Below are 22,885 nucleotides of genomic sequence, written 5' to 3' on the forward strand. Positions count from 1 at the left end.
TGAACAGTAAACTTTATTTCAGTGATAACAACGAACTTGTAGCGAAAAATTTCTTTTAATTCGCGCAGAGAAGTCGCCTTTTTGTTATAAATTTGAGATTTGTGCTAACCTCACAGGAAATTAAAATATATATAGCTTGACATAGCCTCACTATCAAGAGAACATTTCATATCCATATGGGTCATCGTATCATCGTATTTAGCTTTTTTATACGATGGTACTTTAAACAATTAATTTGATTAAACTTATTACCATCCAAAAATGAAATGACTCTTTAAAACGAAACGACTTATAACTGACTTTATAATTACTTACAAAGATCAACTAAATGCTTTTTTTTTCTATGACTCGAAATAATACGTTCGAAGCACAAACTTCGCGCCAATAGTAAACTCAACCCCCTGTGGGAGATATTGGAAGATATTATGCGCTTTTTTATGTATTGCGCTACAAGGTGTTATACATCACTGCTTAGTATAAAATAATGTCGTTTCGTCTATCCCTGTATACCTTTGTATGCTTAAAATCTTTAAAAATGCGCCACGGATTTTGATGCTTTTTTAATAGATATAGTGATTCCAGAGGAAGGTTTCTGTATACAATACATGAACAATATAGTATAGAAGAACAGATAATTAAAAAAAAATCTAATGTGATTTCTAACTTAGTCAAATAGAAAGAAAGTAGTAGTAGAAACTATTGTAGTCAAATTTGTATGCTTCATATTTTTTACCTAAAACGCACCAACAACCCTTAATACCGTAAAAAATAAAAAATGGTAAAAGCATTGACATGACCTTCATTTTTTACATTTAAAAAAAACAGGTATAATTATTGTAAATCATAACCTGAAGGTATAATAACAATTCTCAAATATAAAACTCGCAGACGGCAAAAGAAGAAATTCTTTGTATTTATATTCAAAACTGAATGTATTTTTCGCTTTCGTTGATTTGATAATTTACGATGTTTGCCTTCTGTTCCAGCAGTAAATCAAGCCGAGTTTGGCGGAAAATTTTATTTCCCTGAATAGCTTTATACTGCGTAACATATTAATTTCTGAATTTCAACAAATGTCGACAACTTCATTTTGCTTGTTAGATTCTGAAAGGTCGTATAACATTTTTTAAGGTGTTTTTAAGTTACGAATTCCTTTTGTAATTAAAGTCTCAATGTGGAATGTTCTCTTGATAGTGACGGTATGTCAAGCCTGTTTGGATAGAAAGATTTAATATATTCTAATACCTAATAGAAATAACAGCATTAGCGATATAACGAGCGGTAGTGAACAGTCACAGTCAAGTGGTTTATTTAATCGTCCACATAAAAAAAAATATCTTTTCATTTTATAATATACAGTTAAATCTTGAATTTTCATCAATAAACTAAAAGTAAAAAAAAAAATTGTAAGCATGCTTTTTTTTTTGATGCGGTGAGGTAGAACCTGGTTTGGGAGATAAGATAGGGATCTTTGGCGAAACATTATCGGTGTGGAGGGCCGTTGTTTCTTGTAATCGCCCTTAATTACCTTGAACACAGTTGGTATTACGGCATGGTCGAAAAAATACGTTTAAATTCTGCAGATTATTTCTGTAAACAACAGTCGTTATGTGGTTAACAAGGATTATGACGTAAGTCGTTTCAAGCTTTTTTGGGGACGAGATGACTCTTCTCTCATCTGCCTCTCGAGTCCATTGATTTACTTGATGGTAGGATTTTATACAAGGCTGTCTAGGTAGGTACCATCCACTCCTCAGATATTCTACCTATTCTGTGTTCTGGTTTGAAGGGTGAATAAGCCAGTATAACTACAGGCACAAGGGAGAAACATAATTAATTACACACATATTTCAAAATTATAATATATTGTATATTGTATCATTTCTTACATTGGCATTGTTTTATAGGCGATGGTGACCACCATCAAATGACCCATTTGCTCGTCCATTAGCCTATGTCATAAAAGATACAAGGCAATAGTGCACCTTAATATTCATGGTGGCATATGTACATATCGTAATTATGATCGGTTAAATTTTTTATTTGTTTACTTCAAATTAGCAGTAAGTGGCAAACGCCTTTAGTTTCAAACCGGTTTTGCAATAAGCTAACTCCATTCATCAAATGAACCTTGTTATTTGCGTTAACAATGGTTAGCACTTATGAACATAGGACAAGTTAAGCATCGAACTATGAAAGATAAAAAAACGAGGACTGCAAAATGTGACACACATCAATTTATAAACTATAAAATATACTGCTATTCTAATACAATCACTTAAGAGTGACAAGGAAGAAAATAACGACGACAGAGAGAAGATAAAAAGAAAACATTTTTTTATTGTCACGATATGAACATCTCTATATCAATCATCGGTCTATATCAATATTAGCACACCACGTAGAACTAGAAGCACCAATAGCCAGAAGCGCACACATCGCGTAACTATCACAGTTCATGTCTTGCTTCAGTACCATTATTAATTATAAGTTCTGCCATCCCGCTTAATATTAAATTATAATAAATATAAGCATACGGTGATGATATCCAGCTTGATAGATTTTTGCAAAAGCGGCCAGGAATCCTAATTAGATAAACATAACATATATTCTGTATATATGAAAAACAAGTGGAGAGCACTTGTTCTCTTATTCTCTCATCATTCGATGACATTCAAACATTCCGACACGATAGGAAAGAGTTCGGGTTCAAAAGCAATGTGTTTTATGCAACTTCCGGGCGGGAGGTGTTTTAATTAATGACTTTTTATCAAATAGAAACAAAGTTTGAAATTAGGTTTTAGCATATACTAAACATATACTCAGTAGGTGACATATTATAACTTAATATCATACTAAAAAACGCTAAAATTAAAATTACAATTGTAAATGTGACGAGGTCGAGTTCATCACTGAGGCTAAAGATTAATCTCTTATCTAACAATTTAAGAACTCTTTTCTACAGTAAATATTTTAACCTTGTTTTTTATTTTATAAATACTGACACTATTTTTAATTATACTTACCGTAATGATTTTGGTAATAAAGATGCTTTACTTTTAAATATATTTTCAGATGTAAATTTTTTTTTTCAAATATTACATGTTTACAATTTTTGGTTTCATATGATATTTTTTATTATATTTAGATAAAGCTACATAAAAATATGTTTCGGTAACTAGATAGTTTAGTACTTCAAATATTTTTTTCATAAATATTCTTTATTATTTCAGATTTCATAAACAAAAAACTACTATTTTAACTGAAAAATGCATCAGTGGAATGCCAAGTAGAGAAATATGAGGTAGTGGTATGTATCAAGATGACATCACTGTTACTTTATAAAAAACTGATACTTATCAATATTATCTATGTATCACTAAGAAAATCTAGAGATGTTGCCTTCACCAGAAGGGATAATTCATGTTTTGCCCTGAGAATAAGAACGCGATTCAATGGGGATACACTGCTAGCATTCTTGTCAACATTACACGTGGTCTATTATTCTTTGTATATAAATATGGCCTTAGCGTCAACAATTCCAATGTAAATTAATATATATATTCCAAGAAAAATGTAAAGTATAATTACAGACGTCGTTGAGTTCTACCCATTTAATTGACCTTATTATGTTAAAGTCTTTTACTCATTTTAGACATATGTTTGTTTTGTCCTTATATATTTATATTTTTTACTCGAATAGACAATGTAGAAATATGACGCAAACAGTTCAAATCTATTATGCAAATTAAGTACATATTAAGCAGAAAAACAATAATTATATTCTAGTTTATATAATAGTAACACTATATATCATGTCTAACGCTACCTTACAAGTTTATAATTAACAAAGATTACAATAGCATTAACCATAAAATTGATTTTTAATTACAATAAATATAAGTATTTAAAAATATATATCAAATAAAAAAAAGTAAAACCCAATCTCACGCACCCATGGCTGGAGTGAATGCCTTATTTATTCCGCCCCGGGGCAATGGGGCTTGCAGGCCGGGAGGACAACCCATGGGTCGTCTCCGCCGTGCGGGATCAGTCAGAGCCCAAGCCCGCTCCGCATTCTCTTTCTGGACCATGTATAACCCTATAGAAGGAAACTATACTCGACACGACTGCCTGCAGGGTGAGATTTCGCCCGTTTTCATGGACCAAGACCTGCCTCTCCGCGGTCCACGCCTCCAGCGTATGCTGGGCAGTGTCTCGGTCCACCCCGCACTGGTGACTAACCGCCGTTACTTCGCGTCCGATCTTACACAGGTACTCTCCATAGCAACTCTGACCGGTCAGCACCTGTGTAAGACGAACGGACTCGTCGTCGTCGTCGTCTCTTCCTATGTATTCAGGCCTCGAAGGCCGGCAGGATCGCACTCACGACTCGTTTATGCGCGTACCGATCTTCAAGGAGATAGGCGCACCACAAACGACGGCGAATCCTAAGACCAGTAAGTGACGCGTCTGTTACAAGATGTCTTAGTGTGTGTGCGATGGCCAATTAAGATTGACTTAACAGATACCATATACCAGTTATTTTGCACGACAGAGTGCTTATACGATATTACAACAGTACAGGACCCCAAAAAAGGTTTTAAGTATTCTAACAGAATACTTGAAAAATTAAATAACAATTTAATTAAATTAAACATTACTATGTGTATTTACTTCATTAAAATTCAATTTTTTAAGTTCAGAAAGACTAAAGAATTATAATTTGCAAGTCGACACTGCCTAAACCTACGACAATCAAACGTAATCGTCGACAAAAACTGAACGGAACAATAGAAGTAATTGGAAAAAGTGCAAACTGATGTGAACAAATCCACTACATCCATTGATGGCCGGAGTGGAATAGAGTCCGCAATGAACAATACACAAAAATGTTACGGACGAACGAAGTACTAAAACATATTCACCGATTGGACAAAAAGATGCACAGAACTGTATTCAACATACTGTCGAAATCGCGTAACATGCAAGTGCGTTTTTTTATAAAAAAGAATACGAACAGGTAAAAAAACTACACCCCGCTTTCGTACTGTTAGACAAAACATTATCAATACACTTTTTATTTTATAATATGTAAAAAGTTTGAACATTTTATATAAAATGTAGATATCTACACCACGCAAAAATCATTCGCTTAAATTTAAGTGTAACTTGTCGTTTAAATGTAGATATTTTATGCTATTTTTGTTACAAACATATTTATATAAAGTAACTATTAAAAATGTCGACAAATACGACGATGTATTCGTTAAAGTTCTAGTGTTAATAATAATAAATCGTAACGATTACAGTAAAACTTTAACAAGGAAGAAATTGTTTTAACACATTGTAAACAGCAAACAATGTCATGAAAAAAACATACTCTAACAATCCCAATGTAGTTCCCACCCGCAAATTAGCCCGTGTTTGAAGGGGTTTATACCTTCTACTTATGTCTTTTTCTGTACTTCTGTCGTACGTGCAAGCAAGATTAATAAATAAACAGACTGACTTTCGCATGTATAATAGTAGTTAGTATGGTTGCAAAATTATTATGTATTTGGGCTTTTGTGCTTTTGGATAAATCTGTTCTGTTGTAAGGTTTATTTATACACAAAAAAGTTACCGATCAGAAGATCTCATTTGTATTTTATTTATAATCACATTATAGCGTATCCTATCCTATGTTTGAAATATCATGTTACCCAAGATGTTCGTATTTTATGTCGACGACAGCACAGACTTACGGCAACATTTTGTGAATAGGGAATATGAATGATGAAGTAAATAAGGTTCTAGGTTAAAACCTAAAAACAATTTTATACAAAGATACATTCGACGTAAAAAAGGATGTGGTCGTATACATAAATACCTTTTGGTAACAAAATACATTTTTTAACCCTCAAAGTTAAATTGTCACGCTTCCTGTTACTACAAATGCAGGTAAAATGCACTAAAATAACACGTATTATTCGAAAAGTTGGACAAAAGACACGGGTAACATGTTTGTGAAGATACTTTTTATTAGTTTCTTTTTTTTACGAATGACGCAACTACCGATGTGATTTTTTTTATTGCAATGTTTAATTAATTAAAATCACTTTATTTTTTTGGCTCTAATATTTGGACGTGCAAATTGGCTACCTAAAAAAAAGTCTATTATTTGAAAAAGGGTAATAATTGAGTTTTATTATCAGTCTTTCTCGGTAGAATCTGTATTACGAACCAGTGGTAGCTTCGCTTTATATAGTTTGTTGAATTACTATTCAAAAGTGCTTGTACTACTGGAAAAAAGTATATTTTGAATTGACTACATTTGAGATCATAGGAAGTGACACAACTAAACGGGTAATCAGCACATGGCTCCAATCGCATGGAGTACGGAAACGTACACGACGCAGACGCATTAGACCTAATTGTACTGATAAAGCATGCAGGAGACCCCAAACATAATACGTAAAACGCAAACGTTACTTATACAAATATAAAAAATATTTTGTATTGTGTGAGTGAACTTACACGACTCAGGCGCAGATCAGTCAACCGGTGGTAGCGTCACCGGCTCACCGGGCACTGCGTCAGTATACCGGCAACTTTAACGTAGAATGCGCGTGCACGCGTGCGCAGCTATGTATTGTCGTGATTAATGTCGATAATTAACAATAGTAAAGAATATTTAAGAACTCAATTCTATTTTTTTTTATTGTAACTGTGTGATGTGTTGATAACATTTTAAAACCTTACTATTTTATAAAAGAAATGTCGAATATCCCGTTAGTTCGTCGTGCCATAGCTGGGGCTGCATTGGCCCACAGTTCTACTTCAAACGATGTTGAACCCTCAACAATAACTCCTGGTGAGGGCAGTCAATGGACCCCCGCTGCTTTGGAAAGGGCTGGATCCACTCTAAAAGCATTAAACCGGATGGCAAAAAGGCCCCCGGTACACATTATATTCGAAGATATTGGATTTAGCGCAGGGTCGGGAAAAGGTAGGTCGATAAAATAATAAAACATCGTCATGATATAATAAAACATTTTTAAGGTAACTAACTATATTAAAGGATATGTATAAATATATTTTATTCAATGTCTACTGTGAACCGTTAACTCTTTTAGGAAACGAATATAATGTAAATAAACGAAAAATAATATGCTTTTTATTTAAATGGATACTGTTTTTAAAATGTACCTAACACAATCAGTGTTACGTACATTTTATGATTCTTTATATATATATATATATATATATATATTAGCATATAGAAAAAAGAAACGTCTGCTAGCAAAAAAATTAAATATATAACATAATATGAATATGAAATCACTTAGTTGACAGAACAATAAAGATTAAAAAAAATACTAATGATGAAGTTTTATATTTTACCACGATTTTATCTGTATTTCATTATCTTTAAAATCATTATTATAAACCACATGATTCCATGTTATGCTGAATAATGATTTTATTTAAAAAAAAATTATAATAAATTTAAATATAATCCTACTAAAATTATAAATGCGAAAGTTTGTGACGAAAAAACTACTGAACGGATTTTGATGAAATTTTACAGTAATATAAGTTATACATCAGCATAACACGGCTACAATTTATAATGACTTTATGTAATTTGGTTTTAATATAACGATATAATAATATGTCTAGTACTCGTGCAAAGCCGGGGCGGAACGCTAGTTAGGGATATTTTTAAAATTGTCATTATATTATTATATTATTTGCTATTGACATAATTATAAAGTTGTTACTGTATTGTTAAATTACGATTGTGCAATCAAAAAATACTTATTAATATTATTAATTTATGCGCCTTTGTAAAAAATAAAAGCAATATACAAGTTGGACTTGTTAACAATAATTTCAGAACTCTTCAATTTTGATATTTGCCTAATTCGTTTTATAAAATCTTAAACATAAATCGAATCTTAATTTCGAGATAGATAATTTCAACACTTGAAATTTCGTAAAAGTTTTTTGTTTTTTAACACGTAAATTGGACGTGTGATAAGGACTATAAAACAAAACTATCATGGCGAAACCGTAGACTGAGATATTGTAATTGTCTTCTTATCTGAAATTGTTATGTCATATCTGAATATGCTATATGTGTTTGATGTTTCATTTTATCGAAATTTCATGTTTTATTTCCATGGCTTATTATTAAGGGTATTAATTCACTTCTTGTTCTTTCATTTTTGTTGCATCGGAACTCCGACATTTATAAAACGATTTGTAAATTATTTTTTGTTCGGGTCTTGTACTTCTCATTTGAACCCATTTAATTTGAAGCCTTTTTTTTTGTTTTACATTGTAATGAACGAAATATTATTTTACCGAAATAAAATAATAATAAATATGGTTATATACAGATGCTTCGGCGAATTATAGAGAAGTCAATGTTTTGTATGTTCTATGTAAGGACATACGGTCTTTGCATACTGTGTTCTGCTATAATTGAAGGAGCACACAACTTGTCACCCTTATGTTTGCTTGTGTATATCTTTTGTTCGAGACTCATGCATTAAATAAATGAAGAAAATGTGCAGTCGGCAAATACTTAAAAGAAATTATCATCTTCACAATCAAGTGCTCAAAGCTACTACTTAGTGATGTTGGCCAAAAGTCTTAACATATTTCCTAAATACTATAATATTAATTCAATACCTGATAACCTCCTCGTCGAAAATACGAGCGTAATTTATTCTTATATGAATAATGGATCATACTAAAATTTTAATTGAATAAATATATCCATCGATATTTAAATTAGTTTTTTTTAATAATAGACCCAACTGCGTAAAAACAAAATATACACTTTAGATATAGTTATATGTACGATTGTACCTCACGTCAAAGTCACATAAATAATTTAAATTATTTTAAGTTAATGACTCGAGTAAAATGAAAATTACAATAGCTAGCAGTTTTTACAAAAACGTCGATAAAATTAATTACATAATATACTTTTTGTACAGGAATATCGCTTACGTCATTTTTTTTCCACTGGGTATTAAGATTTACTTACGAATTCATCGCAGATTCTAGGAGAAAAATCGTTTGCGTCCGAGAACCAACAGCGAAATACTATTTATCGTCTAAATGACATATATGACTCAGATAATTAAAACACACCGCAAAGAAAATATTTATCTGAAAAAAATGGAGGTTAATGCTTACATTTATATTTAGGCAGGGTCGCATGTCAACTCCCATATGAGCCAACTTTATTTTTTTGATAAATGTGACAGTTATGCCAAACGTCATACTACATCACTAGTGTGCGTGTAATTAGTGGCCAACCGTTGGCTATTTGTTTGGCTATTTGTTTCGACGCACTTTCAACTTTGTCTATCTACATACCTGAGTCTATTTAGAAGTGTATATAAAAAGTTGTAAGTGTTACTTTTTTTATTCCATATTATTAAGTGTAAGTTAATAATATGAATCAATTAATAGCGATAGCAGCTAAATAGCATTAGCTAAACTTAACTATTAGCGAATTGAAATACGGACAAAAGTAAGTGCTTAGATTGACATTTGACAGTTGTTAGGCATGTCAGCGATTAGGGATGCCAAAAGAGGAGGTTATATAAAATCGATTAATCTGTTAAAATTGTCTGATGCAGTAGATATCAAGCATGTTGATATATATTTTTTTTTATAAATTATTTTACGCATAGAACTGCTTAAGTAACATAGGTTATGGTTTTTTTTATTCATTCATAAATACTACACACATAATAAGTATTTGTGATAAACAACATAACGCATTTTTTGTTCCAATTTATAAAACTATATCCTACATGAATATAGATGTCGGTATTAAAAAAAAATTCATTGCATACCATAATGGGATATTTATATTTTTTAATATTAATGAGATACGTGATACGTTATGGATTATTGTCAGTAAATTGTTTAAATAATGTAGTATCCACTAAATGATTGACACCCCTAGTTAAAATGCAATCTTGATATAAATTGTACAAACAGTGGATTCTTTGATGCGATATCGTTATAGAACTTTTTAATATTTAATAAGAAACACAACTGCGCCGTTTAGAATCAATCGGCCCGTATTAGATCTGCAATTACTATATTTAAAAATATGACACTCTGATGAAAAAGGAGGTTAAATACATGTCAAATTAATATTATTCTAAAAGGTTACAGCTGTCGTTAAAATATATCTATTTTAGTTTGTAAATTGAAATTAAAAAAACACGTCCAGGAAAACAGCTGTGATATAAAAGTTTATGTTATGTTGCAACATGAACTTTTATGCATAAAAGTTAGTCAGTTTCATTGGGGCTATAAAATCAATATCTGTCTTGTAAATCGTCCCGCCAAACTGTGCTCGTCATTACTTTAACTTTGTTACTTCAATAGTCATCTATATCTACCAAACACCATTCATGTTATATTTAATATAAAAGTTTAATTATCAGTATGTTTTTCACTTTGCCTCCTTTGTTAGGTAACCTACATACGAAACAGAAATATAAATTGCGACATTTAGGTACAGAAAATGAGGGTTCATTCGATGTGGAGTCGCGGGGAACAGCTTGTAGGTACTTTTAATAAACAAAATATCTCTTGGTCAAGGAGTGTGAGTAAAGCTATAAAATTAGTATTTATTTTCATCTGGTTATATCTATTTTTTTTAATGAACAGAAATCGATAATTCCATCTAATAGATGATTCATTAAGTGAAACAAGTTATTTGTTTTTTTTTTACACTCTTAAAAAGTACATATCCTTCTAAGCATTAATTTCAACGATATTATAATTCGAGACCAACAATTTTACTTTTAATAAAACATGATAGCTGACATATGTTAGAAAAATCCTGTCAGAAAAACTCACGAACTCAACTCAGAAAAATAATACACCTCACACCACATATCAGCTCAAACTGTAAGAGTGTCAAACGAAGTCAGATCTTAGTGTGTGTGCATGTGTGTGTATGGGTGTTGGCCACATGTTAGTGTTTTTGAAACTGAGCGATGCGATGATCTGAATAGGAAATAATAACCTGAAGGCCAAACCACCAGTCATATTGCCTTTAATTGTGCTGACATGACACAACTCCGCAAGTACGTAAACAAATAAAACTAAATATGTCACAAATTATAATAAATATAAACAAAGGACAATTTAACGATTTCACTTTAAAAGTCTAATCCATCTGTTCTTGACATTGCTAAAAGCGGAAAATTTTAAATGACTTAATGAATTAACAACGGATAACGAGGTTAGTGTATATTTAAAACACAAATTGACATTAAAGAAACCCTTAAATAAATATTAATTGATTAATTATTGATTTTATTTATCTCAAATTTGTTTTAAACGGTTTCAAATTTGTCCACGATTAACCTTGACATACCGTGCCGATAGTCGAGGTAAATCAACAGTCAAGGCGCTGCGTACAAAGCTCATGGTAGTATTAATTATAAAATTAGTTATAAAAACCATTGTAAAGCTAGAATTTTTTATAAGAACTTTGATATTGGCAGTTTAAGATTCATTAAAATGTTTTTTTTAGACTCGAGCAAAGGTATATGCCCGTTATAAATTTATTTTTATTGCCTTATTTATTTTAGTTTATCGTCGATAATTATACGTCCCCGTGTGTGAATAGAACTTGTCCCTTTCTTGTACTTTTTTACAACTGTTCTGTCTTTATTAAATAATATGTACGTATGTAGCTCCACTAGTACGCAACAATTATTAATTTTAAATCTGAATAACCCTCAGAGATGAGAATAAAATAGCGTAAAATTCCATAAACCGGAATGGAATTATATAAGGAACTTACTGGTCCGCGCGGTTTCACGCGCGTTAAATATTGCAGAAGCAGCCCCATAGCAGCACACCTTAAGCTACGAACAAGACCCGCATTAGCAAGGTCAATTCTAATTATGAAACAAGCATTTAAAATTACTGAATCATTCACCATGCATAACCTGGTACTTGTGAGTAACAGGAACTCTTTACGAAACGTAGATAAGAGCATATTTTTCAGAATTCATCCCTTTCATTCAGGGGTAGGAAAGTTCATAAGGAAATTTTGTCAAGTTAGAAATAGAATATTTGTATTAATAAATTTATAATAGTGACATTGCAGTACTTTCAGATGGGATATCCCATCGCGTACACATTTACTAGTATCAACTTCAAGTAATTTATGTAATAAAAATATAATCTTTACTTTAGCACCTCCAACCAACCATCAATCATTGTTGTATGACCAACGCTTATACAACAATGATAATTTTCACGCAAAATATCAATAACAGCCGGTAATAATTAATACAAGCGTATCCAAACAAACAAACAATCTCTTCACTTTGATATAATAGTACATAGATAATAACACACTCAACCAACCATGTTTTTATTTATAGATGCCGGATTTTTCCGTTGATTGTCTCGCAGTAACCTTCGGAGTAATAAATATTTCCAAATTTTCTGCTTTGCCTGCTGTTATCGCCAAAAAAATAGGTTAATTCACCATTTTTTTAATTATCGTAAACTTATGCTCATTTTAAATATTGAGTAATCATTTCCGTAATCGTACCTACTCGGCACGTGCTAAGCAAGGTATAGCTTAGCACGTGCCACAGTACAGTTTAAGCAAAAAAATAACGCGTAATTTAGATCCTGTTAATTTTTAAGTACCTATTATTACTTTTCTTTGTTGCTTGTTCTAAATAAATAAAATAGATTGTACGAAACCAGTTTACTGTAAACGGTGGACTAATATGCAAATATTATAATAAATAATTACTTGTTTTTTATAGACAATAATATATTGAACATTTTATTATAGGTATATCATTTAACTATTTAAATGACAGTATTAATAACTTGGAAAACAAACAAACAAATACACACAGACTCACACATTATATACGTATATACAGTACATCACTGTGTCCTGGTCTCAGTGACTGATCAAACCAACTTCCTCTTTTTTGACAGTCATATTGAAATATAATACACATACAAAATATAGATATCACGATACAAAAAATACCCTGACAGTAATCGTGAATGTGATGTGATTTTATGAAATATACGGTTGAATTATTTTATTAGTCATTGACATCATATATAGTACATATACTATATGATATATTTAATCTTACTCTCAACAGAATCATTACCGTATAAGTAGACATAGTTATTGCATTTATTTTATAGCTTATTAATGCGTGAAATACAATTATTATTCAATTACCTTTGCGATATCTCATAAATTTGTTTTAAAATCTTCTATATATATAAAAGCGATATATCATTCATATATTAATCAGGAAATCTCAGAAACTATAACGTACAAACATGAAAATATTGGGAGGTTCCTAATAGAGTGAAGACACCCGCTAAGAACGGGGTTGGAAGTTTATGTTTTATAAATTTCGCGCGGGTAAAGCCGCAGGTTCAGCTACTATATCAATATATCAATATATATCAATCAATTTAATGCTGCTATCAATATAGCAGCTTGCCATGTGATTTATTATTTTATTATATGGTTGCCGTAACCCAGCCACAAAATCATTTCCAGAAGGATTTATGTCAGGTAAGTGACAGCCTGAAAAATGTAGTAAATCTTTTTCTTGCATTGTAACAATGTGCAAAGACTCAAAGAATTGGGAAGCGTGCAAGCGTGTGCGATGATTACCTCAGAAATATGTTCGGATAATATTATTTATGTCAAATTTGGGAAAAGGCTTATGAGCTTATCCCACCTTGCTACTGCACTGTGTTACATTTTTTAAAGAACTATAATTCTATTCATTTCCAAATTAAGAACACGAGTTCTACATAACCATATAAATAAATTGTCCTTAATTAATTGTCAATTTCAAACATAAAATATAAAATAATTTTCCTACAATCTTGGTACTTTCCATAATATCAATTAAAACATACATATATGTATGTACGACATGTACAACAAAACTTGTGCTATACGACTTTAGGCCTTATGTAAACTGTGTAATTAACGTTAATTCAAACTTAAACTCCTTTATTCAATATTAACTGTGCCCACATCGTCGTTTGCGTGGAATTCAGTTTATGGCTTTAAGAGTACATATGTACATACACACATTAATCTCATTATTACTTAAATCAAATATAAACTAAGTTTCTCGTGGATATAGTAGTTCTAATTATACCATTAGAACTACTTATTATACAAAAATAATTAAAATCGATTTAATAATTTCAGATTTTAACGATTAAAAATATATAAATATTTACTTCTTTTAAAATTATAATGTAGATCCTAATATTTTTATTATCATTTCCAAATTAAAATCCAACACCGGTTCAGAAAGAAAAGATAAAGAGGACGAGCAAAAAAAGCAGCGTGTTTTTTTAAAAAAGAATAGAAAGAATATATTGCATTTAAAATCGTTTCAGTGTTACATATTATATACGTATGCTATGTTATGTTATGTATATAAGCAACACAAATAAACCCAGCTATCCAACAAACAAAAAGGGTCGTTTCGGCCCACAAGCCTATGAATACACGAAAGTAAACAAATACTTTTTACCTTTTAATTCTGACTTTAAATAATTCTTAAAATATATGTACCTACTCGTAACTAAGTATAATTTATTTTATATACTTTAAGGAACTAGGATGGAGAATGATCATATTATTATTAAATAAAACACCCTGGACGACGTTTAATACATTGGGGTATTGTGACTGTCATGGCCATTTCTTTATCTACTTCAAGGTAACTAACTGTTAGTCTCTGGATGTAATAATTTATACAAACGTGTAGGTTCGATAAACCTCACACTAGAATGTACTTCTTTAAGTCTCATTTGCATCAATAACATAAACCTCCTTTTGAGTCTTCAATATTGCTAAAATGTTAAAAAAAAAAACGTGTAATGTTTGGCTCTTTCGTCAAGCAATTATAGCGCTCACCAACGCATTTGAAAGTGTATAAATCCAAATTATTTAGGATATCTTCTTAAAAGTAATGAATGAGTTACAGAATAAAAAACCTCTTGCTGCAAACGGCCTTTAGGTTGAATGACCTCAGAAATATCACACGCGTTTATGTACTTTGAAATTGCAATTGAATTACCATGATTTTATCTAAGCTGTCATTAAAGATTGACTAAGGTCGTCGAATAAATTGTCGCTAAATTCCGCAATTGAAAATAGCAGTTTTTATTTATGTGTAACGTTAACACTGACCTTACCATTTATTTAATATAGAATAATATTGCAACTTGTGAGTGAAACTGTTTATTTAGTAGTTACTTCATAATTAATTTATTTTTTTACCCAAAACATAGTGTCGAGTTTATTGACCTTTTGGAATTAATATAAAATCGATTAACCCAAGCAGAGAAAGTCTGTATTGTCCAGTGGTCAAAACATATGTTAAATATATAAGAATTCAAAACAGAGTAACCACTGATGATTTTTCATTATTCATTTAGTGGTTACACATTGCGGTTACACTAAGAATACACTTTTCTTACCAGAACAATGGACACTTGCAGCGGTTACTTTAGAATTTGCTTACACTAAAAACTTCATGCATATAACTATATTATATATATTTATACGAGCATTATAAAGATTTTCATGTAAAACCTCAAGAAAACATGACATATGATTGTTTCGCAACTCTTATTTCTTATTAATTTTATTTTTTACAATAAAGCACACAAACCGCTCTAATACCTACCTTTAAATCAAAAAGAGACGAGAAAAACAGTCTGCGCCGTTTAGTATCTACCTATATACAAATATATTTAGTAATTTTCCATAATTAAATGTCAAAAGTTGCGTTACAAGTACGGTATGTCAACGACCAATTCACTTCGGGTGATCCTTACGAGCTGTCACAAGGACACGTGAAACCAATTAACGATTAAAATTTACTCATTATTAATTTTAATTTTTGTTTTTTTCTACAATTGATTTTTTTTACTTAAATGTAAATTAGCGTAGATAAGTAAAAGAATCTGTTATGTCTTTTTATTATTAATGCTTTCTAAAAAATGTTGAACTTGTGGTGATAGCTTTTTCTTAATTCCTCTCTTATTACGTAGATAAAATGAATAAGAGTTAACAATGATGCACACTAAATACTACTAATTACTTTAGTTTGGCCATTTCCAACCAACCCTCCATATTAATTGCTGGTAGCTTGATGTTCTTATCACCATAATTTTTAGAGATAATATGTGCAAGGAAGAATGTGCTTAACACAAATTTAGTAGGAATTAATACGTCTTAAAACACTAATAACTTTAAGAATAAAACTATCATTTTTGTTATTTTTATATTGGATAAAGTATTTTGGTAACAACGAAAGAAATTTTATGTAAGTTGATTGATATTCCTGTACTTATAAGACTAGGAGACACTACTTTATCGTCTTGAAAACAAAGTTGCCCGAAATTTAACAACTATAGTATTATCATTTGTCTATATAACACTTGATGGCTGAGAACTACCTACCCACACGGACTTAAACTCCCCACCGAGTAATACCATCGAACCGAGAAAATTAAATCTTGAAATTATAGAAGCTACATTAACAACACTTGTACCTTGGCCGCGATATCTGAGAGTTCAAATCCATTCCTATGTCTCTATGTACTTTATATATATTAAACATAAATATTTTTTATTTCTGAAGTATATATACTGTTAAATGTGGGGCACCTTCTGAGATAAGTAATGAATAAAGTTTTCCTATTCAAACTCACCTCTTACCAGGATGTATTGTTTAACTTTGAGGACGAGAGCTTAGAAACCGCCTTGTTATTAACACTGCCTAGCCCGTATTTGTTTGTTTTAATACGAACGCTTGGAACGCAAACGATACTCTCTCAGATAAGTTATAATATTATAAGATAATTAAGCTTTTCCTCATTTCATATTTAATATCACTTATTAAGAAACATGACACTTGTGACTTTGCAGTTACAGAGGTTAGTCGTCTAGTGTTAATCAAAAGTATATCGCTCCTTGAAGTTCAAACTTGCTTCATAACAAATTCATTAAAATTCTGCACAGTGGTTTGGCCATGACAGACAGACGGACAAAAATAGTTTCGCATTTGAATTATTAGTATATATCATACTGTCGATACTCAAGATATTAATCAATTAAGATAATTCAATAATTTATTTATATATTTCAAAGACCTTCTTAAGAAGGTTTCGCTTTTATAGATAATTTATTTTAAATCACTTCTATTAAAGTAGCATTGACATTAATAATATTAATTCATTGTTTTCTTTGCAATTACATACAAAATCTTACAATTTTAAAATTTGACGTAACTAAATAGCACTAACTAATAACTAACTGCATTAAATTTTATAACGTATCAATAAAAAATCATGCGATGTATTAATTTAATTGATATAATCTTATACTAAATATTTAAATTTACAGTAAAAGTGTAAAATATAAAATATCAACAATTGGAAATACCTATATTATTACTAAATTACTTTAGTTGCCTAGATTTATGGCGATTAATTATTAGTTTTTTTGCAACTTATCGCTTGTAGTACATAACGAGTTAAGTAATAATTATTAAATAAAATGTGATATCATCGCACGCTAGTACAATAATTGTTCGTTCGTTAAAGAAAAATAAATAAAGTAAACAATTATACATAAGAAAACACACACATACAAATTTAAATTACAGCCATTCTTTATAAAATATATCTAAAAATTGTAAATTAAAATAATTGATTTTTTTTAAATAGCTTCGTTGTTAATTTATAAAAATATAATAAATATTATTATATTTACGATTTCATTTATATGTCGTTGTTAGGTAGTTATTACTGTATTTGATGGTTAAATTTTATTAAAACAAACATATTTTATTGTCATTCTATGGTTTACGAATCATTCATTACTTGTCAATTCTGTTAATCCGTAAAGTTTGCTAACTGCATTATACGAATTATTTACAAGATGTTTTTATTTTTAAAATAATATTAAAACTCTTCTCTTGTATTTATTAGATAAATTTAGTCAATGAAATATAAGCATGTTTAATAGAAAGTTATCGTAAACAAACTGAATTAGGACAGTATTTGTCTTATATATTAACCAGTTTGCAGGTTGTGGTCATTAATCACAGCTCATAGCAATAGGGAATATAAGAAATATTGACCGGACATCGGGGCGCGATTATTGGTTATATTTCCATTATTGTACTTTGTAATTCTAATGATAAAATACTTGCATTGTTATGTTGTGTGTTTTTTTTTCTATGAGAGAGTTAAATAATAAATAATATAATAAAACGAGTTGTAACTAGTACATTTTCGTTATATATCTAGTCAGTTAACGCTTGGATGGATTTAGCATTTATGCAACTGAATTAAACTTCTCTACTGCTTATACGAGATGGAATTTAAACAAGCCGCTTGCATTTTCAGTAAGCTATTCCAAATTAATCTCTAACACTAATTATACGCGTGATCAGTTATGATTTAAAATTATTAACAAATTTGAGTCTTAAAGTAGATTTTAGTCAAATAAGCTGCTATAGTTGATTCTTCTTTTTAACAAAATTATTTTACATATGCAGATTTTACTGAGAAAAACCGGCAGGTAACTCAATAGCTACTCTTATATAATTCGTAGAATGAAATAATCATATGCAATTAAAATTTTATATCCTGTATGCAAATCAACGAGAACGAATACCAAATCCTAACTTTTTTTATTAACTGTGTAATATTTAGTGAATAATACGCCTTATTTATTAACAGATAAAGATTTTATTGATCATGACCTTTAAATTTGTTAATTGGTTAAATTTATACATTCGCTGTAAATATAAATAATATTTATATAAATAATCTTCTCTAAGTGTGTTCTTAACTCTTCTTAAACGGTTGGATCGATTTCGATGATTTTGAGTCCCTGGGTGATTTCACTAGGACGAAGTCGGAACGGGTTGCTAGAGTTCTTATAAATATATTGTACCACTATTGTTAATATTTCTACCTCTAATGTAATGCTGAACTTCAATATTAGAAAATGTCAAATCTTTTTAAAAAGAAAAAACGGGTTAAGACTAAAGGATAGCTATATAATATCTGATCCAAAATCTGAAATGATAATTTTATAATATCTGATCCAAATGATAGGATAGGAACTTAAAACATAAAAAATATATATTAATTACTCTCGAGGGCTGGTTCGTTTTTTGCCCAGAGGATCGGAACTGCGATTCAACGGGGAAATGCTGCTAGCATTTTTGCCACCATTCCATGCGCTCAAGATTTATACAGTAACTAGTTTTAGTTCATATTTGTATGTATTTAAGCATTTAATGTTGTTAATTCTTATGTTAATAAATTGATACTTTTCTGATATAAAAAAAATCTATATAATACCTATTGTACTCAATCCCAAAATATCCTACTATGCTATGCATTTGTTTAAAATACAAAATCTATAACATGCCACACAAATGTAATATATTTATATGTTATACACTAATTATACTTTTTGACTTAATAAGGTTTAGTATTTATTACAGAAGATGAATGTAATATAAATTTCGCGTGGTCCTTTGTTAGTGAACTTTAAAAAGATTTAGCGCGAAATTTACTTAAGAAGTCAAACTAGTTTGTTGTAACTCATCAAGAACAGTGGAACGTGTTTTGCAAAGATCAAAACAACTCAAATTCAATTCTGGGATTCTTTGGAACATACAATAATGACAAACACTCATGAGCTAATTAATCATATAATCATTTTAGACTTATATGATAAAAGCGTTTAAAGGTATTTTGATCGTTAATAAATGCCTAAAATAGTTTTATGTTACATCTTAATTTGTATATTATATTTATGACATCTTTACTGAGGCAATAAGTGTTAGCCATAAACATTAGTGTAAGTATAAAAAACGCATCTTAAACAAGCATATCGCCACTGCTTACAATTTTTCTGATTAGTTGGCCTAATGTAGCAGATCCCAAGGCCCAGTGTTCAAACCTAATTGAAAAAAGGTTTGTGTTATTCTGATTCTCTTTCTGTCTAAAATTCTCATATCTGTATAGGTTCCACTCACTCATCACAACAACATCGTTATGTATCTGTACAAGGGATCCCTGGATCAACAATCTTGGGAGCTTGTTAGATGGTTGTCGCAGTGGCGATTGGTTGTCAATTTGCCAATAATCTATTTTAAATTAAAACATTAAAAATAAAAGCAGACCACAATAAGAGAGAAATGAATGTTTTTTTTGTGCGAATAAAAGATAAGAAAATTTCATTTTATAAATATTTTTATCTTATCGAAAACAAAACTTAATAACCAAAACTTAAACATAATTTGTTTACATAATTTACACGAGATAATAATATCCACGGACACTTTCACCAATTCCTTAATTTCTGCAGTTTACTGGATAGATTACTATAGAACAATTGCAATTATACCATATTCATAATTGTACTCAATGCTCTGATGATTAAATTATATCGTCGCTCTATGCTCCAGCAAGAAACTCAGTAGTTAACAATTATTTTTTATATACCCTGCCTAGAAGTAATAAATACTAAGTTTTTATCTTCAATATAATCTTGTATTGATTAATATGCCTGATTTATCATGTTTTTTTTTAGATGAGATTTTACATTTTTAATAGGCCAGTTAAAAATGAATATGGAATCTTATTATAGAAACAAATATCGTGTACCAGAACCTTGCCAGAGTACAATGATTTTCATAGTTTCTTTCGAAAATAACTGTTATTATGAATATATTGATATGAAAAACTAACTACAATATTAAAACATCTTACTTAACAGCTTTTTATTGCAGCTTGAAAACAGTTTCGATATCCTCAGCTTTACAACAAAGCAGATACTGTAAGACTTAATGCTATGAAAGTAACCACAGTATATTAATCGAGCAGTATCAACATTAATTAGTTATATAACTTTTCTAACAACGTAAGCTGCGGAGCTGAGTGTCCCTGTCAGAGACGATATATGAGGATTCCACTGAAGTTTGAATCTAAAGTGATTCCTAGAAATACTGTACCTAATGTTTGTTACATTATGGTCTAAAGATAACTTGAAATGTTATGTTATGTTTACTTACATTAGCTGAGGCAAATATGTATTTTGTCTTTTTAACATTTAGAACTAGATGTTATTAAATCTGAAAAGTAATGAGGAATCATAAGCAAACCTCATTTGTATATCACAAAAATTGAAAAGGATTCAAAATAGATCCTTGTACATGCTCTAATACAATACAATCTTCTTATTATATTAAGAACATCCTACAATTGTAGTTTTCTTGGAGAAGGTAATTTTGGATCAATATGTAATATAGCGATTAGGTGAGTATATATATATATATGTTATACTTACAATGCACATACATATCTCAACGTTTTTACGGCTGATATATTTCTTCGCAAAATTTCTTATCTATTTAAAACCAGTTGTATACAAAGGTTTCGAACTTGAATCGATATTGAACCCGGACTTGAACTGGTAATTAAACGAGATCCAAGTATGTTTATCTACTTAACCTATTAGTATGTAGAGTGTAAAGGTATGTTCTACACTGATCTCAAACATCCATATAAATATCATTCGCAATTATATTGTTTCAGGGGTTTGCCTGCAGGTGTTAAGGATATAATGGACATACATGTGTCAAATTTTAATGAAATAGGTATACATGTACAAACGTTCTAACATGATTGAGTGTCAATCATCCATATAATCCTTCGCATTTATAAGTTAGATAAGATTATTTTTCTTTCATTAACATTAAGCTTGTAAATTTCCCACTGCTGAGTTAACTCCTCCTCTCCCTTTCCCCTGCTCCTCAGCAGGTGCAGAACATATTCTGCCACGCTGTTCCAATGCAGGTTGGTGTAATACACATGTGTCAGAATGTCGATGATATTAGACACAAGCAGGTTACCTCACGATGTTTTCTTTAAACGCCGAGTACGAGATGAATTACAAACACAAAGTAACGTAAAGTAAGTAACTCTCGACCAATGATACCTCGTTAATTCGTTTTCAAATATTGTTTATTTGGCTTTTGTCGTCTTGTGGTTGGAATAGACTATAGGTCGTAAAGTACTTATGTGGATTAACCCTCGACTCTAATGCGTGCTCATAGATAAATGTACAAAAAAAAAGTGAAAATTTATTTCTCAATCCGTATGTTTGTAATTTACCAACGCGTATTGGAACAGCGTGGTGGAATATGTTCCAAAACCACTTCTTAGTGGGAGAGGAGGCCTTAGCCCAGCAGAAGAAAATTCACAGGCTGTTAATGTTACTGTACTGTTTTTTTTTTGTTGCACTTACATACTTAAATATTTCCTTATATTAAAAACAAAGCGATTGCTTAATTATATACCGAATTGTTCGTGATAAAGTATAATTGTTTTAATTCGATTAATTTAATTTCACACCACATGTCATACTGGTTCGCCATCAGTTAGCGGCTAACTAATAGTACCGTTAAAACGTCATTTAACAATTAAATAATTAATAATGTGATAGTTTTATTGAAGTACAACACACCGTTTTTATTAATGATCGAATTTTGATTTATCACAAAACCATTGCTGTATCGGTTTCATACTGTTTTTGAAATTATACTAATGAAGCAATAATTAGTGTTACGTATTATGATATAACTAATAAGTTATTAATGCTTGAACAGATTTTATAATTTAATATGTGTATTGAATCATTATAACAAAACAATAACAGGTGTCGTTATCGTGGGGTTAAAATGACATAAAATAATAAGCACAAAGAAATCATGTTGTCATTAAA

At 30.3% G+C, this 22,885-nt stretch overlaps 1 protein-coding gene across 1 annotated transcript in view; it reads left to right on the plus strand.

Moving 5' to 3' along the window:
* The first annotated feature begins 6,558 nt into the window (after positions 1-6,558).
* Positions 6,559-22,885, plus strand: part of LOC124531979 (ATP-binding cassette sub-family G member 1-like) — a 79,673-nt gene continuing 63,346 nt past the window's right edge. The window contains exon 1 of the mRNA XM_047106583.1: positions 6,559-6,991. Within this exon, the coding sequence (XP_046962539.1) occupies positions 6,760-6,991 (232 nt within the window). The 5' untranslated portion in view covers positions 6,559-6,759. The remainder of the gene's footprint in view (positions 6,992-22,885) is intronic.

This window comes from Vanessa cardui, chromosome 8, assembly GCF_905220365.1.
Source record: "Vanessa cardui chromosome 8, ilVanCard2.1, whole genome shotgun sequence".
In the NCBI taxonomy this organism is placed as follows: Eukaryota; Metazoa; Arthropoda; class Insecta; order Lepidoptera; family Nymphalidae; genus Vanessa; species Vanessa cardui.